Below are 14,908 nucleotides of genomic sequence, written 5' to 3' on the forward strand. Positions count from 1 at the left end.
CTTCTCCACCCACAACACCAGTGCCAGATTAAGCCTTTGGGGGGCCCGGGGCACTTTAGACAGGGGGGCCCCCTTGCACCTGTCATATTAGTAAATTTCCCCCACATTATCTCTGAGGTATTTTTTTATCTGGGGAATGGATTTTGGCAGATTAGTATATTTCTTGCAAAACAGGAGCAATTTATATATGCGTAGGTAATATGTGTGCTTAGGGCATGCACAGTTTATACCCTAATATAGCTGTGCGGGGTGCATTCACAGGGAAATAGCATTCTCACAAGCTCTGTCCCTACAAGCGATAATTGATACATGATACATCCATTACATGTATTCAATTATTGCATGCCATTCAAATTTTTATCACATCGTATCTACCTCATCAGATGTGGATTGTGATAAATGGAGAGAGATCAAGTACTAACCAATCAGTTCCCGAGTGTCATTTTTCAACATGATAGTTGAAGCAGATTGGTTAATATCACTTCATCTCTCTCCACATTCATCTTTCTATAAAACTTTGAGCTTTAAGTGCAGATACAGGAAGAGCTTTGTGATAACAGGCACAGCAGGACTGGATGAATCGATCATACAGTAAAAGACAGTGATTCAGCACATTGCTATATAAAAAATTGTAAATAATAGATAAATACATTTTGTAGACAGTCACATGAAAACATGGACTGGGAGTATTCACGGTTCATTATTTTTAGATTGTTTCTTTAGTACACTGTAAAAGAAAATTATTTAATCATTTCTGAGCAGTGCTATTTTTGTAGGAAAATAGGTTCAGGAACTGTGGGTGGGGCAGAAGTGGGTGGTGATGTGGGTGAAGCTAAGGGGCAGGGCATCAATTTTTTTTTAACACATAATGCCCTCAGCAGTGCCATATATACACAATGCCCCCAGCAGTGCCAGTTACACAATGCTCCCAATACCCACAGTAATGCCAAATATACAATGCCCACTAGCAGTGTGAGATAAAAAATGCCCCCCCCCCCCCCAGCCAGTCGTGCAAGTCTAAAAAAAAAGACTTAGCGGAACTGTGTATGCATGTCTAAGGCGCATGCCCAAACAATGGGTGAGGCCACATGGGGCATAGCCAATGAAAATGGGGGCATGATACACATATGCCCCGAATAGTTCAGTGCCAGATACACATATGCCCCCAATAGTGCCAGAATCACATATGCTCCCAGAGTGCCAGATACACATATGTCCCCACAGTGCTAGATACACATATACCCCCACAGTGCTAGATACACATATACCCCCACAGTGCCAGGTATGCCCTCACAGTGGTGCCAGGTATGCCCCCACAGTGCTGCCAGGTATGCCCCACAGTACCAACAGTAATGCCCCCACAGTGCCACCAGTAATGCCCCCACAGTGCCAGAAACACATACATTATGCCCCCACAGTGGCAGAATTTCCCAACAGCAGTGCAACTCACCATTGTTGTTGCTGCGGCCAGGGCTGCCAAGAGAAATCCTGGGCCCTGGTACATCAACTTCCAGGGGCCCTCATGGGGGTGACCACAGCATGTTAAGGGCATGTTTAGCACATGAGAAGAACCCACTCCCAGGAGCATGGCAGCCCAAATATACACACAAAAAGACATTCACTTTCCCATATAAATACCCCCACTGTAGTCCCATCTCTCCATCCCTGCCGGGTGCCCGGGTTTGTCCTACCGGAAGTGCTTTGCACCATACTTCCAGTAGGAATAGGAAGTCAGGGCACACTCACGTGCGTTCCACTGATCCCCCTCCACGTTCCACTGGCCGGCAGTATCCAGCTACATCATAAAGGCAGATCCACGGCACCCATTCACTGGGATCTAAAATCGCCTTTTCTGTTACAGCTGGGTGCCATGTATCCCCCTGTCATGAGCTGGGTACTGCCAGACAGTGGAACACAGAGGGGGAGCAGTGGAATGCACGTGAGTGTGCCCTGACTTCCTACTGTGCGTGATAGGGGAAGTAGGGTGCCGAGCAGTTTTGGGTGGATGGACCCGGGCTACAGTGGGGGTATTTATATGGGAAAGTGAATGTCTTTTTGAGTGTATATTTATGCTATATCGCCCTGAGGACGGGGGAGACCCTGCAAGTGCTAGGTGCTAATGCAGTCATTTCTGCATAATTGCTTGTGAGAACTATGTAAAAACCGGACCCGGACTAAACCCTGGACTACCGAACTGGACATCAAAATCTGCAGTCCGGGTCTTGTAGTGTCCGGTACGGGGGGTGTCACGTCCGGGGGGTCCCTGTGATAGCTATCATCAGGGATATGGGGAAGGGGAGATTACAGCCTCCCTGTGTGGTCTGGACCATCCGGTTTTTGCTACATGCCCGGACCATACAGGGAGGCTTTATTCCCCCCCCCCCCCACCAGGCCTCCCCACAGCTCCCAGCCCCTATTTTGGAATGCACTTAAAGGGCGCAAGAAAGACCCAAATATTTGTGGGGACTATGTAAAAACCGGACCCGGACCAGACTCCGGACAGGACATCAAAATCTGCAGTCCGGAGCTTGCAGGGTCCAGTCCGGGGGGTGTCCTGTCCGGGGGGGAGGGGTGGTGGTGTGTCTTATCCGGGGGGGTTCCCTGTGATAGCTATCACCAGGGACATGGGGGAGGGGAGATTACAGCCTCCCCGTGTGGTCCGGACCGTCCGATTTTTGCTACATGCCCGGACCATACAGGGAGGCTTTATTCTACCCCTCCTCCTCTACCTGGTGACGGGTGTCACAGGCAGCCCCCCGGACAGGACACCCCCCGGACCGGACGCTACAAGCTCCAAAATGCAGTTTTGATGTCCGGTCCAGCAGTCCGGGGGTTTTGTCCTGGTCCAGTTTTTACCCATACCCATATTTGTGTGGTATTCCACCATGTACTCCAGTTTCCTTCTATACCCCCACTTCTAAAATCCCACTTCCACCACTGTCGAGAAGAGAGAGACAGAGAGAGAGAGACAGAGAGAGAGAGAGAGACAGAGAGAGAGACAGAGAGAGAGACAGAGAGAGAGAGAGAGACAGAGAGAGACAGAGAGAGACAGAGAGAGACAGAGAGAGACAGAGAGAGACAGAGAGACAGAGAGACAAAGAGAGAGAGAGACAAAGAGAGAGAGACAGAGAGAGAGAGAGACAGAGAGAGAGAGACAGAGACAGAGAGACAGAGAGAGAGAGACAGAGGGACAGAGAGAGAGAGAGAGAGAGACAGACAGAGACAGACAGACAGAGAACAATTAAGTATTAAGACAGGCAGGGCATAAAAAAATGAACTTACAGGGCAGGACTCGAAGTCAGCCAGATTCAGGAGCTCCCCCGGCTCCAGCCTCCACTTCATCTTCCCCTGTCACATGCCGCACGTCCTGCACGTGACCTTACGACCTTCCCCTCTCACGTCCAGTGTTGTGTGCAGACACAGAGTTTCTCTATTCTCTGCAGACGCTCCGCAGCATGCCGGCCTCTGTCACTGTCTGCAGACTGCAGATCTGCACACACTAAGTAAGTGACACAGGCTGCCGCTGCTGACACGCTCTCCCCAGCGCCCGGCCAGCCACCACCCCCCGCGCTGCCGCTGCATTAATTTTTTTTTTTATAAAGTGGGTCTGTGTATCCCCTGGCCCGGGCCCCCCTGATAGGCCCGGGCCCAGGTAAAATGTACCTGCCCCCCCTGCCTCTCGGCGGCCCTGGCTACGGCTGCTGCTACCACCACCATATGCTGCTGCAGTTTGGAGGGGGAGCGCAGCACGAACCTCTCCTGTCCGCACCCCAGTCTGGTGTCCCCCTGCTGTCTGTCTCCTCCTCCGCTGCTGCTGCTGACCCTGCCGCCACTTCCCTCGGGAGGGAAGGAGAGCGCATTGCGCGTCTCTCCTTCTCCTCTCTGTGTCCCTGTGACTGGGCCGTCAGCCAATCATACCTCGCGTGCTGGCTCCTGAATGGCTGAAGGGCCACAAGCTCTGATTGGCTTATCAGTCAATCAGGAGCCGGCCCACAAGAACTATTTAAAATGGTGTATTGCTTACAAATAGAGATGAGCGCCCATGTTTTGTTTTTGTTTTTGGATCTGTATTAGCTCCTTGTTTTGGTTTTTAGCAAAACCACCCTCATGCGTTTTGTTTTTGTATCTGTATTTTAAATTATAAAGACAGCTAAAATCAATCATTTGTGTCTGCTGCATTATTACCCTTGATCATATTAAGCAGGGATTAAAGTGTGGGGGATGGGGGAACAGAGCAGAACTGTGTTCCACCACCTGTAATGGTGAGGTGGAGCTAGTTCCACCTCCACATTGGCCCTGCACAGTAATTATAACAGAAACGCATTATAGTTTGCAGGAGGATGCCCACTGGTCCTGGCTTTGTGTAATGGGGAGAGGGGAGGGAGGTAATTAGATGGCAAATGGGAAATGAGTACCACCACCCCTCCAGGACTATTTTAAGCCCTGATATAAGTCATTTCCATTTAATTTTGACCACCTCACAGCTCACAGTATGTATACATACCCTTCCTTCTACCAGTGTTAATTTCGTTGATGAAAATTTAGATTAAAACTATTCCTCGATAATGTTTTTTTCTGACTATAATGTAACAATAACGAAAATAGGAATTTTTTAATAATGAAAATGTTGAGTAAATACAGTATTAGTCTATGTCATCATGACGAAAAATTGACTAGATGAAAATGCTGTATATTTTTTGTCTGGACACCTCCACATTGTATTTTTTGAGTGATTGGTTTATTAGATTCTTTAATTAATAATACTGTATTTTATAAAGGTTTATCCATCCTCTCTGGCTCTAGATTTATTTACTTGCGCAGCTGCTGCGCAACAACTATTTGTCATGAGAATCACTCTGTCAGTTTATGTAGCTAGCTATTTAGTTACCTTTAGCTAAAAAGTTATATAATATAATATGCATCCTTACAGCTTCATTATTTGCAGTAGACTAGTACTGTACTACTTGCAGGTTGTATTTTTTTTCTAGTGATTTATTATATTCTTTAATTACTTCAATTACCATTTTTAATTAAAAAACAATTGTATTCTTGAATTGATATTTGCAGAATATAAATGACCTGCTGTGAAGGAAATTTGTGTTGCACTTCTTTAATACCTAGATGACTAAGTACATAGTAAAAGGTATACATAGTATTCAAGGGAATGATAGAGAAATGATCTTCAGCTAAATCTATTACAGTATCAATAAACTGCACAGCTATGACTAAAATTAGACTAAAATGTTAGCTGACTAAGGGCCTTAGGGCCCCATTTATCAATAAACTGCAATGTTTTCACTTTAACATCGATGAACTTCGCATTAACATCGCATTGCAATGTTTTGCTACCTCACTTGGATTTATGAAGGGAGGTGGGCAGGGAGAGCAGGTGTGTAAACACTCTGTTCTTGCAATCACCAGCCTACTGCAGAGGCGAAGAGAGGACACTCCCCCTTTTCTCCAGGCCAATCAATGCGCGTGAAGAAAGGAAGGGGCATTGCCAGCTACATTACAGGCACTTCCTGCAGTGCAGACTTGGAAGCACAGAAGTCCCAATTAATCCATCCTCTGGGAGAGGGGTAGAGAGAATAAAACCATGGCAGTGTTGTGACACCACCTAAAAATGGATATTATTTTTAAGTGTACAGTAGGTGCAATATTTTTAACCAACTTGGCAAATGTTACAAAGCAAAAGTGCATATGGGTAAATGTGAGTGAGAGCTTGCTCTGCAGCAGTGTACGTCATTCTAACAGGTATTTCTGTTTTGGGAGCAATTATGTCATTCCTATATTTGTAAAATGCAACTTCTGAATATTCCCATCTACATAAGTCCCACACTGGCAGCTGAGGACTTTGGGACACATGGGGCATCCATGGAAAATCCCTTATATTTGTGCCGGGTCACCGCTGCTGCTGTGGGGGTCCTGCTTAGTCGATGGACAGCTGGATCAGCGCTGCTACAGTAGGGGACAGGGACCAGCTGCCTCCTGTCGGACCCGCTCCAATACCTGTATTATGCTGAGCAATGGCACGGCAGCAGTTCAGGGACAGGTAAGGGAGGAGGGAACACTGGGGAGGGATAACGCCACTTTAGCAGTTATCCGGGAACAAGTTCCGAAAGAAAAATTACTTAGTAACATGATACATTTGAAAAGACAGCAGTTCCCATTATAAAGATGGGAACTGCGAAAACTGTAAAGATGCGATAGCTGTCCCCTCAATCTTCCGAAAATACTTTTATGTTTTTCGCATACTTTTTCTCACTTTCCCCTTGATAAATGCGGCCCTTTTTCTGGTTTACTCTCAGAGGCAAATTCCTTCTCAAATGGACAAAACCATGTGCACTGCAGGTGGGGCAGATGTAATTTGTGCAGAGATAATTAGATTTGGGTGGGGTTTTACTTCAAAGTGAGATCTATATTGCAGTGTAAAAATAATGCAGTCAGTATTTTCCCTGCCCGGCGCTGACAGCAGGGGGCGAACGACCTGGTATAGCGCAGCGCTATGCAAAGCCGTCCTCAAAGCCGCTCATCTGCTGGTAAATGTTTTACTTTTAAAAATTTTAGTTCCTCACTGAAGGTAACATAGTATCCCATTTATATTCTAGGGTTCATTTACTAAGATGGGAGTTCTATTGAAGATGGGAATGATTCTATTGGCCGCCTTTCTCTGCTCCTGATTGGCCGCTAGGCGGCCAATAGAATCATTCAGAGTAACGGCGCAGAAGATGAAACATCTCTGCGCCTCTCCTCAGTCCGTGACACAAAGATCAGCTCGATGCTCACCGTCCAGGGGCATCGAGGACAGCACCAGGCTTCAGCCTGGTCAGGTAAGTCCTTGAGGGGGTGGACCCCTTTATTGGGGGGGTCCCCACTCCCCCAGGACCCCTGGCCAGGCTGACTGGTCGGTAGGGTTAATGCTTTGGCCGCGGGACCTTATATAATAAGTGTCCCCCGGCTGTGGCATTGCCCTGCTGGCTGGTTTGGCCTGGGGCTAGTTCTTAAAATACGGGGGCAACCCTATTCATTTTTTCCCCCGTATTTTGGGAAATAGCCCCGGACCTGGAGCCTGGGGCTGGTTTAAAAAAATTGTGGAACCCCTATTTGCCAGTTTCCTGATTTTTTATTACCAGCCCAGGCTCTTTCAGCCTGGTGCTGGTTACGGCTGTGGGGGGGACCCCACGCTGTTTTTTTTAAAATGTATTTATTTATTTTTGACACTGAAGCCTGCACGGATCTGACTGATTCGTGCAGACTGCCTGCACGAATCCGTATTAGCGGCCGTATATACGGCCGCTAATACAAATCATTACACCATCGGAGGGTTACAAAGCAGTCGTATTTGACTGCTTTGTAAATTCCCCTCCGGAACACGATTTTGTATATGGCTGAAACAGATTGTAGTAAGAATATGAATATGATTTTTTGTATTCATATTCTTAGTAAATATCCCCTATGTGTCCACCGGTACTTGTATGTCACCAGGACTTATGTCGACAAGTGGCAGTGTAGACTTCACCCAAAGGGCCCCAGGCAGCTAGCGGTCGGGAGCAGAAAGCACGGGAACTACACTGCCTACACAGTGGTGGATTCAGGGGGGGGGGGGGGCACCCGGGCACGTGCCCCCTATCATTTCATTTTATAGCTGAGGACCAGTGCTTTCCAACGAGCCCAACCCTGTGTCTCTAGCCCCCCGGGAACCGGAGATATCGCCTGGAGATATCGCCTGCCAACCTGGGAATGCATTTTCTGGTGTGAAAGGGGTATTATTTCAAATAGCCGGGACCTGCAGTGCTCTGAATACAGCCAGGCTCTGCCACTGTCAGTGGCTATCACTTCTGCCTGGTGGCGGCTGTCCCCCATTTACCGCGAGCATGTATTCCACCTTGGCAATGAGCATATAAACCCACATGGCAATGAGCATGGAACCCTTGGCAATGAGCATGTAGATATGCAGCACTTATGTAGCATAATTTTTAATAGGCATTATGGTGTTTGGCATAATACATAATGGACATAATGGCGTGTAACTTAACGTGTAATGGACATTATGGTGTAAATGCTTAATGCGCGCCTTTGGTGGACAATGTCCCTGTTTATGAAGCGTATTGTGAATTTTGGCTTAATCTGTGTGGCATTAAGTGAATTGTGGCTCAATCCGTGTGGCATTGTGTGAATTTTGTCGCAATCCATGTGGCATTATGTGAATTTTGGCTCAATTCGTGTGGAATTATGTGAATTTTGGCTCAATCCATGTAGCATTATGTGAATTTTGTCTCAATCCGTGTGGCATTATGTGAATTTTGGTTTAATCCGTATGGCATTTTATGAATTTGGCTCAATCCGTGTTGCATTATGTGAATTTTGACACAATCCATGTGGCATTATGTGAATTTTGGCTCAATCAGTGTGGCATTATGTGAATTTTGGCTCAATCCATGTGGCATTATGTGAATTTTGGCTCAATCCGTATGGCATTTTATGAATTTGGCTCAATCCGTGTGGCATTATGTGAATTTTGACACAATCCATGTGGCATTATGTGAATTTTGGCTCAATCCATGTGGCATTATGTGAATTTTGGCTCAACCCATGTGGCATTATGTGAATTTTGGCTCAATCCATGTGGCATTATGTGAATTTTGGCTCAATCCGTATGGCATTTTATGAATTTGGCTCAATCCGTGTGGCATTATGTGAATTTTGGCTCATCCATTTGGCATTCTGTGAATTTTGGCTCAATCCGTGTGTTATTATGTAAATTTTGGCTCAATCCGTGTGGCATTATGTGAGTTTTGACACAATCCATGTGGCATTATTTGCATTTTGGCTCATTCCATTTGGCATCATATGTAAGGCGCAAGCATAATGGGGTCTAGTATTTTGTTACATAATGTGTAGAAGTTGTATATGGTGTTGTACACTACACTCAAGGACACGCCCCCTGTTGAGTGGCCACACCCCCTTTTCCAGAGCAAAGCTTCGGCGCGCACAACTACATCCTTCACTTTTGTCGCCATGGTGTGCCTGCATACTTTAAATGCCAGGGCCTATTTTTAATCCCATTCTCACCCTCTCTCTGCCGCTCTCTTAGCATGTACACTGGCACCACTAACACCGCCCCTCCCCCACCTAAACCCTCTCATCATGGTGCCCCCCCCTGTCATTTTATCCTGGATCCGCCCCTGTGCCTACAGAAAACTCACCTAAGACTAAAGAACAAGGCTGAGAGACAAGAAGGGGTACAAAAGGCAAGGACTCATTTACACAAACAGGGCACCCCAGCTCAGCACACACTGATCAGGCACAGGCCACTTCCCAGAGACAGAGTGGGCAGGACAAAGACAAGGAGAGTGCAATGTATCACAACAAGAATATGTGCTAATGAAGAATATAAACACCAAGACAAAAACAGTAATACCACTTTTACACTGCCTAAACATTTTAAAAAACGGTATATTGAAACGGTATTTAAAACGGGTCTGAGCCTTTACATTGCAGTAGATTACTGTTTTAAATACCGTTTAAATACCATTCACATCAGTCAACCCGTTTAATCCCCTGAACACGTTTCAAGGCAGAATGCAGGGGACAGCCTATCACAGGTCTGTAATCTGTTGATTTTACTAAATACCGTTTCAGAGCCATTCTCACTGCATAAAAAAACGGCTCTGAAACGTGTAGGACTCTGCTTTTTAAACGTTTTGAAAAAAACGGTCATCTTTAACCAGTAAATGAACTCTGGTGCTTTCCCACTGCAGCCTTAAACGTTTTAAAATGGAAAAAAATGGCAATATACCGTTTAACAAGTGCAGTGTGAAAGGGGTATAACTGGGATATTTACAGACACTGAACTGTGTGGCCTAAAGCCATGGCCTAAGCACAGGCCCTAACTGGGAAACCTGACCTCACACAGCTAACTAAGAAAGTCTGCTAACCTCCCTGCTAAATATCAGCATAAGACAGGGGTTCCCAAACTGTGTGCCGTGGCACCCTGGGGTGCCTCAGGACACTTGCAGGGGTGCCTCAGGTTGGTAGTCCAGAAACAATTCAAATTATTTATGGTCATTGTAAGAGACAAAACCAGTGCTGGTGGCTGGCAATTATGAAATATGTGTATAAACGGAAGCAAATTTTGTCCATCACCATATAACTGACCATAAGGATGACATTTAAACACAAGTTACTCAATTTAATATATGTTTCATAATTTTTCAAAAAGAAATGTTTAACATAGGGTGCCTTGACAATATTTTCATGCTCTAGGGTGCCGGGATTCAAAAAAGTTTGGGAACCACTGGCATAAGAGAAACAAAAGCTAGATGTACTTTCTTGCAGGGAACGGGGATGAGCAGCCAGGAAATAGCCAGAGGTCGCCTCCCGGGATTCAGGTAACAATAGGTTAACCAGCAGGACCGGACACACCAGCAGAGCGGAAGTTCAGGACTGGAATTGACACGTCGCCCCGGCTGCCTGGCAACAGCCGGGACCAAAGCTGCAGAGCCCGGCTGCTCAAGGCAAGTGCCGCTAATGCGGCCCCTGACAGTCATTTGTATATGTAACCATATCTAACTCAGCACAGGTTACTATTTCCGCAGATGGTAAATGATGAAAAAGTAAAAAAAAACAATTGTGTCGACCATGTGTGTTGAACAGTGGCATATCAACCTTTTCAACCGGCCAATCTTTAGCACTGTCATCTTTTTGTACCTGTTGAACTTTTATACCTGTCAATGCATATTGACTATATGGTGTCAAACTATTAACTGTCAATCTATGATCAGGAACACAGTATTACCTAGTGTGTGGAATGATGAATGTTTTATGCATGCTGACTGTGAACTCACCAAGTATATTGCTGTAAAAGTAGTCCCATTCCTTCCAAACCAATAGCTGGAAGAGATCATGAACAACGTATAGCAGAAAGTTTTGAACCCTCTCCAAAAAGCACATTTGCTCCTGTAGTTCGGAAGTGGCAGCAGGGACAAAGGAAGCTGGAGCAGGAGCTTGACCGCACAGTCTCTCAAACACGAAACCTGCAGAAAATCTCAGGGTATACACAAAGGGAACCTGCAGAATCTGAGCCAGCAGCTCCCCACATGGCAATACTGGGTCTGAGAGAACAATGTCAAAGTTTGACAGCTGAAGTTTGACCAACAGTCTTTTGTTCCCAAAAATGCCTTTACATATCTGCTTGTGGATGTAAGTGACTTTCCTCGAGAGGCTCTTCAGGGTGCTGTACATCCTCCAAAACGATACTTGATGCCTCTCATATATCCAGAAGTGCAGATATCTCTGCCAAATTTCCTCCAGTTCTTGGGCGGTAAAGTTTACTTCTACTACTTCAAATTGGAGGTCAGAGGATCCATTTACGACCTTTTGCAGGGAAGCTGTATGTACCAGCATAGTGACTTTATGTCCTCTTCCTATTAATTCCTGTATGGTCAGTTTCAGGATCATAAAGTGACTGTGCTCTGCTGGCCATACTAGTATGCTGCCGCAATGACAAATCCCAGACAGGAGAAGGTGGAACAGATACGATTTAAAGATGCACTGAAGGAACAGCATGCCTGTATAATATCAGAGCTGTTATAAGGATGGAGGAACTGTAATCATAATACAGAAAATACCTGAGATTGGCTGAAATCTAGTTCATCACAGAACATGATCAAATATTCATGCTTCAAGAAATCAGCTAAGTGCCTTGTGGCAGAGCTTACTGTTAATGTGCAGTATGAAGTGGATTTGCAGAAAAAGGGATTGGATCCAATAGCAAAGACATTAAAGGAAACAGTGCCAAAATGCATTTGCTTCTGAAAGGAAAAAGAAGCGCAGTCAGATGACTCATCAGTTCTGGGCTGCAGTATAAGGAGAGTTTATGTGAGGAAAGCCATTCTGTGCATGCTCCACTACATTATTTTCAGTCACTAGAATATATATATATATATATATATATATATATATATATATATACAGTGGTCGAAGTGGGGCGGTATACGGGGGTATGGCATACCCCCACTTTAACCTGAAGATAAAAAAAAAAGTTTTTTTCCCCCCTCAGGATGCTCTCTGATCACTCAGCAGCACATATTGTGCTTTTGTAATACCCCTGTACAACGGGGCAGTCTGGCAGGGGACGTTGATGGACAGGGGGGTGTCCGAAGGTGCGCACTATATTCACTCTTTACTTTTCCATACACCCACTTCAAAATTTCCATACCCCCACTTCAAAATTTCCACTTCGACCACTGTATATATATATATATATAAAAAAAAAAAAGTATTTTAATGAAAGATCATTTCAAAACAAAAATGTATGGACATAAGTATAACAATATAGATACATTTTACAGTTTAATATGCCCTTATGTTTCCACATAAATGTTCAAAACTGTTGTTTTTAGGAGGGATACAGTGTGATGTAATCAGAATCAGAATAAAGCTGCCCATACACGGAGCCGTTCGCCGGCATCCGTTCTGTACTATGCGATGCGCGCTCCCACGCATCACATAGTACGGTACAAAAAGTATGTGCTGCACGAATGTAGGCACCGTTAAGGGGAATTACCTTGCTTGGTACGCCTGGAATCGGTCCCACTAGTCTTCTCCGGTTCACGGTCTGGAGTCTTCACTTACTATAGGATGGGTACACAAACCAGTCGACACACTTTCTCAATTGATGCATTATTCTGGGCCTGCAACTAGGGGTGCCAGCTTTGTTTTAGGACCTTGAATGAGGTGAACACCGTATAACAGGGTATAACAATATCAAAGTGCAGACATTATATGCATTTACAAATAGGACACTCACTCCATGACAGTAACGGTAATTATTCACTATTATCACCAACACGCAGTAGTTAAGCTTCTTCTTAAACTCTACCTATCGCAACATGCATATCATTAAATATTAACTTCGCACCACCTAAGTCTATGTACCTGGGTACAATCGTTAACTACGACCGGTCAGTCCTCAACAAGAACCTATGCATAGGATTTAATTATGTCTGTGGGGCTCTGTACTTCTATCTTTTGGCCACCGGGGAACACTCTTCCGGGGCTAAGCACAGTGACAACAACTGCGGTCCTCGAGTGGCCAACTCTGGATAGGGGCAGGGTACCTGTGGCAAAATGTCGGGTCCAGCGGGAGGTGGGCAGGTCTTCACCGGTCGCAGTGCAACCCGAGGGGATTGCTAGTGTGGGCGTCAGGCGTTGCCACACTCCGCTACACTGCGTCCCCGGCTGGCTGCAATTACTGTTGGGCTCTGCTGTCTTCCCTCTCAGCTCTTAGGTCGCCCTGCTGGGGTGCGGGCAATTACTGCTGGGCTCTGCTGTCCTCCCTCTCCACTCTTGTGTCCCCCTGCTGGGGTGCGGGCAATTACTGCTGGGCTCTGCTGTCCTCCCTCTCCACTCTTGTGTCCCCCTGCGGGCCTGCAGGCACATGGGGTTGGGGAAGCTGTGTGGGCAGTGCTGCTGCGGCCTCGTGCTGACTCTCAGGAGGGTTTAGCTGTCGGGTGCTGCTGCGGGCTGGTGCTGACTCTCAGGGGGGGTTTTGCTGTCTGGTGCTGCTGCTGCTGCGGCTTGTGCTGCTCTCAGGGGGGGGGGTTTAACTGTCTGGTGCTGCTGCGCTTACCCAGCCCTCTCCCTCTTGTTCTTACCCGCTCCCTTGTCCCGGCAGTCGGCGGGGGTCAGCGTCACTCTCTCTCTTCTTCTTGGGCGGTGGAGTCACTCCTGCACACGGTCCTCGGCTCCCGGTGTCTCCGTCTCGCCCGGCTTCTCCCGGCGGTGACGTCACTGCTGCGCCGCATCCTCTCCTCCCGGCGTGTAGTCTCGCCGGCTTCTTCACTCAGCAGGGGATCCCGCTGCTCGCTCCTTCTCCCCGGTGCCGCTGCACTCTTCCCCGTCCACGCCGCTGACTCCCTCCTGCTTCACGTGGGTACCCTCCTCCTGCCTCTTCCAAGTCCTCCGTTTCCTCTTTTCTTCAGCCTATCCCAGGCCACGCTGGCCTGCCAATCACTGGACGCCACTGCTCCCTCCCGCGTTAACCCTGTCGGGATTGGCCGGGACGGACGTGCTGGGGTTCTTGTTAACCCCGGGCGTGCTGGGGCTTACATCCGCCCGTACTTTTTTGTGGGCGTGTCCGCACGCCACACCACTACAATCACAAGTCTAGGACAGTCAAACAGTCCCGAAACGCAAAGTCCATTTGGTGAGTCCTAATATGTCCGTTAAGAAGAACAACAGTCATTAACCGTGTCATAAACATTATAACTGATAAACTGAATACAGAAACATTCAGTACACAAACAGTGGTACGATTCGGTTATACAGCACTTATATCTTACTCTCGGTACCGGGCTGGCAAGACACCCCTAGTGCTTCGGGAGGACCGCCTCTCCGATAACGCTGGCGCTTCTTCTTCTGGCGCCGGGGTCACGTAGTCCTCTACAGGTTCTGTGGTCAGTATAGCCGGGATGGACGGTATGCTCCACCCTACGTTCAACAGCAGTTCCAGCGGGTCTCTGGGCATGCTCCCGGGAGCGACGGTAGGGGTCTCCGTCCGTCGAGGGTATGACTTAGGCTGGTTGCGATGTACCCAGTGCCGTCGAGTCCTGTCCGGTTCTCCGCTTTGGTGGACTTCGATTGCTGCCGTCGGGCTCTTGGTGACCACGTAGGGCACGGCCTCCCATTTATGGTGGAATTTACGCCGTGGACGAATGTCAACGCTAGGGGTGAGGGGCGTCCATTCCTTTTCGGCGGCCGGCTTCTCTTCTCGATTGGCGGGGGCAGTGTTCACTCCTGAGGGTGGATGCCGTGGTACTGGACTGGTGGAAATTGGTGCCTCTATCTGCTCCCCGCTATCCTCCATCTCTCCCTCCGGGTGTAGAGGCCAGCGGGAGGGAGCATC

The 14,908-nt window shown here is 47.2% G+C and overlaps 1 protein-coding gene across 2 annotated transcripts in view; it reads right to left on the minus strand.

Annotated features, from left to right (window-relative positions):
• The window catches only part of LOC146064351 (UDP-glucuronosyltransferase 2A2-like), a 78,601-nt gene extending 66,794 nt beyond the window's left edge, over positions 1-11,807 (minus strand). The window contains exon 1 of one of the 2 annotated variants that reach the window (XM_083177751.1): positions 10,848-11,807. In XM_083177751.1, coding sequence (XP_083033877.1) covers positions 10,848-11,568 — 721 coding nt within the window. In that variant the 5' untranslated portion in view covers positions 11,569-11,807. Of the gene's footprint in view, positions 1-3,282; positions 3,390-10,847 lie in introns of those variants that run through there. The other variant, XM_083177781.1, reaches the window with a different exon arrangement.
• Between the last annotated feature and the right edge of the window lie 3,101 nt (positions 11,808-14,908).

Source organism: Crinia signifera, chromosome 1 (genome assembly GCF_055691185.1).
Source record: "Crinia signifera chromosome 1, ASM5569118v1, whole genome shotgun sequence".
Taxonomy (NCBI): Eukaryota; Metazoa; Chordata; class Amphibia; order Anura; family Myobatrachidae; genus Crinia; species Crinia signifera.